The sequence below is a fragment of the Danio rerio genome, chromosome 23 (genome assembly GCF_052040795.2).
Source record: "Danio rerio strain M-AB ecotype USA chromosome 23, GRCz13ab, whole genome shotgun sequence".
NCBI classification, from domain to species: Eukaryota; Metazoa; Chordata; class Actinopteri; order Cypriniformes; family Danionidae; genus Danio; species Danio rerio.
The window spans coordinates 8,395,323-8,398,304 of record NC_141043.1 but is presented as its reverse complement, the minus strand read 5'-3'; the positions used below and the strand labels follow the sequence as shown (position 1 = coordinate 8,398,304).

The 2,982-nt window shown below is 43.8% G+C and overlaps 1 protein-coding gene across 1 annotated transcript; it reads right to left on the bottom strand.

The window, feature by feature from the left end:
• Positions 1–341: 341 nt before the first annotated feature.
• On the bottom strand, positions 342–2,696 carry LOC147838163 (uncharacterized). The gene is made up of 4 exons (XM_087307960.1): positions 2,605–2,696; positions 2,214–2,281; positions 1,850–2,082; positions 342–1,790 (listed from the first exon to the last, which is right to left on the bottom strand). Exons 1-4 carry the CDS (start codon positions 2,694–2,696, stop codon positions 1,404–1,406), a joined length of 780 nt encoding a protein of 259 aa, XP_087164086.1. The 3' UTR covers positions 342–1,403.
• Between the last annotated feature and the right edge of the window lie 286 nt (positions 2,697–2,982).

Genomic DNA, 2,982 nt, shown 5'->3' with positions numbered 1-2,982 from the left:
TTATTACTGAAAAAATTCATTAAATCATCACTACTAATTTGCGGTGGAGTAGTTTGTTCCAAGGATGACCGATTATTTGCTAATTTAGAGATGGTGTTAAATAAAAATCTAGGATTGTTATGATTATTTTCTATCAGTTTGCGCAGGTGCTCGGTCCTGGCAGATTTTAGAGCCCTCCTATAGCTGGACATACTGTCTTTGTACGCAATTCTAAAGACCTCTAAATTAGTTTTTTTCCATTTACGTTCCAGGGCGCGGGTTGCTGTTTTGAGCGCACGAGTATGACTATTATACCATGGTATAGTTTTAATCTCTCTAGCCTTTTTTAATTTGATGGGTGCCACAGTATTTAGTGTGCTAGTAAAGATGGCATCCATACTGCTGGTTACTACATCAAGATCATTTGAGTTTGCGGGTGCATTACGAAATAGAGAGAGATCAGGTAAGTTATTTATAAATTCATCTTTAGTTGACGGAACAATAGTTCTACTAGGGCGGAGTATTGGAGCGGGTTTGCTGATTTCAGGTAAACATAGCTTATATAGTAAGAGGTAGTGATCTGTAATATCATCACTTTGTGGTATAATGTCTACGTCAATAACCTCGATTCCATAAGACAGAATTAGATCTAATGTATGCTTTAAGCGATGGGTTGGACCCACAACGTTTTGCTTTATCCCAAGTGAGTGTATTAAATCCATAAACGCGAGCCCTAATGTATCATTAGCGTCATCTATGTGGATGTTAAAGTCACCTACAATTAGCATTTTATCAGTTTTGACTAGTAAGTCAGAAATAAAATCAGAAAATTCTTTTAGAAATTTGACATAGGGTCCTGGGGGTCTATATATGGTGATTAAAGCGAAAGATAACATAGGTTTTTGTATAGTATCTGGAAGCTGAACATTAAGCGATAATACTTCAAAGGAGCTAAACATAAGTCCGTTTCTCTGTTTAATATTAAGGAAATCACTAAAGATTGATGCAACTCCACCACCACGACCAGTTTGACGAGCCTCATGTTTATATAAGAATCCTGGAGGAGTTGCTTCATTTAAGCTAATATAGTCATTTTGTTTCAGCCAGGTTTCAGTGAGACAGAGTGCATTAAGATTGTTTTCTGTTATTATTTCATTAATGATAAGTGCTTTAGGTGCAAGTGACCTGATGTTTAGGAGACCAAGTTTTACGAAATTTGTATTTTCACTTTCTACTGGTTTTTCTGGTTTGATTCTTACTAGATTTTTCCTGGAGCACACAGTACGTTTATTTCTTAATCTAATAATACGAGGAACAGACACAGTCTCTATAGGATTCGCCAGATATGCGTTACTGATGTTTAAGTGGGGTGAACAAGAGTCTAGGTGGCTATAGTGTGAATTTTTTGAATTTTTACCTGCTAGTCAGATGGTGCGAAGTAGTCTGGAGATGTTGTCCGACAGGAGTTCAGCTCCGGCTCGACTGGGGTGCAGGCCGTCAGGACGGAAGACCCTAGGACGCTCCCAGAAAAGATTCCAGTTATTAGCAAAGAGCAATTTCTGTTCTTTACACCATGTTATTAGCCATTCATTCAAAGCTAAAAGTCTACTGAACCTTTCATTTCCTCGGCGGTAGGTAGGAAGCGGCCCAGAAACGATGATCTGCGTGGCGGGCGAGGTGCGGTGAACCGTCTCGATCAGGCTCCTGAAGTCCTTCTTCAGGATCTCCGACTGCCGGAGCCCGGTGTCGTTTGTCCCCACGTGGAGGACAACGGCACCAGGGCTCGCGGCAGCGCCCAGGATGGTTGGAATCTGTGTAGAAATATTTCTCACACGGGCACCAGGAAAGCAGAAAGTACGTACTTTATTACCTTTTGAGGAGGCGGCACGGACGTGACGAACGATCGAGTCACCGATGATGGCCACATCGGGACCCGACTCGCGGAGAGGGGAGAAGCGGTTCTCCGTGGAGATCTCGAACACAGGCGGAGACGTTCTGCCCCGGGATCTGGGAAGCACCTTGCGCGGCTGCACCCAGGCGCCGTGGTAGCCGGGTGTCGGCGTGAACGACGCCTGGCTGAGCCGCGCCCCGGGTGCGCTGGGCCTGGACAGAGAAGGACGCGGGGTTGAGGTAGAGGGAATGATGTGGTTGTAATTTCCACGTACCTTAGGTGATGAGACGGCCTTAGCATTAGGTACGACGAGAAGTCGTTCCCGTAGCCGCGACCGTCTTACCACCAGCGCGCGGATCTGGGACTCCACTTCTTCCAGCTCCAGCTCCAACGCCTCCATCGATGCTTTTCCTGCACACAAGGACAGAGACGGAAGCGACATTTTACGGGGTAAAGAGCAAAGCCAGTAAGTCAAAAGTGTATGGTTAAAGAGGTCGGTAGCTTTAGCTGACCAGCGGCGCTAGCAGGCTAAAGCTACAAACAACAGGCGGATGCTCGAGGGACAGACCGTTTTTAAAGCAGTTTTGTTTGTATAAATGTATTAAGGGTTTGGTCACCCTAAGTAGGAGAGACAAATACTTAGCGAATGAGGAAGAATTTAATGATTAAGATTTAAATTGCGAGTAAATAGCAAGTCCAAACTTCAAGCACACAGTGTGTGACCGAACGGAGACAGTGACGCCAGTGACGTCACTCGAGCATGCGCGTGTAGCACCGTAAACTGTCCAATGTGCACTGCTCTCTGAAGGAGCTTAGATGAGCGCATGACCCAAAGTGTATGCATATCTTGCCATTTTCATTAAGAATTTTCATAAAATATTCCAAAATCCACATACAGTTAGGTCTATAAATAGTGGGACATCAACACAATTCTAACATTTTTGACTCTATACACCAACACAATGGATTTGCAACTAAACAAACAAGACGTGCTTTAGCTGCAGACTGTCAGCTTTAATTTGAGGGTATTTACATCCAAATCAGGTGAACGGTATAGGAATTACAACAGTTGCATATGTGTCTCCCACTTGTTAAGGGACCAAAATTAATTG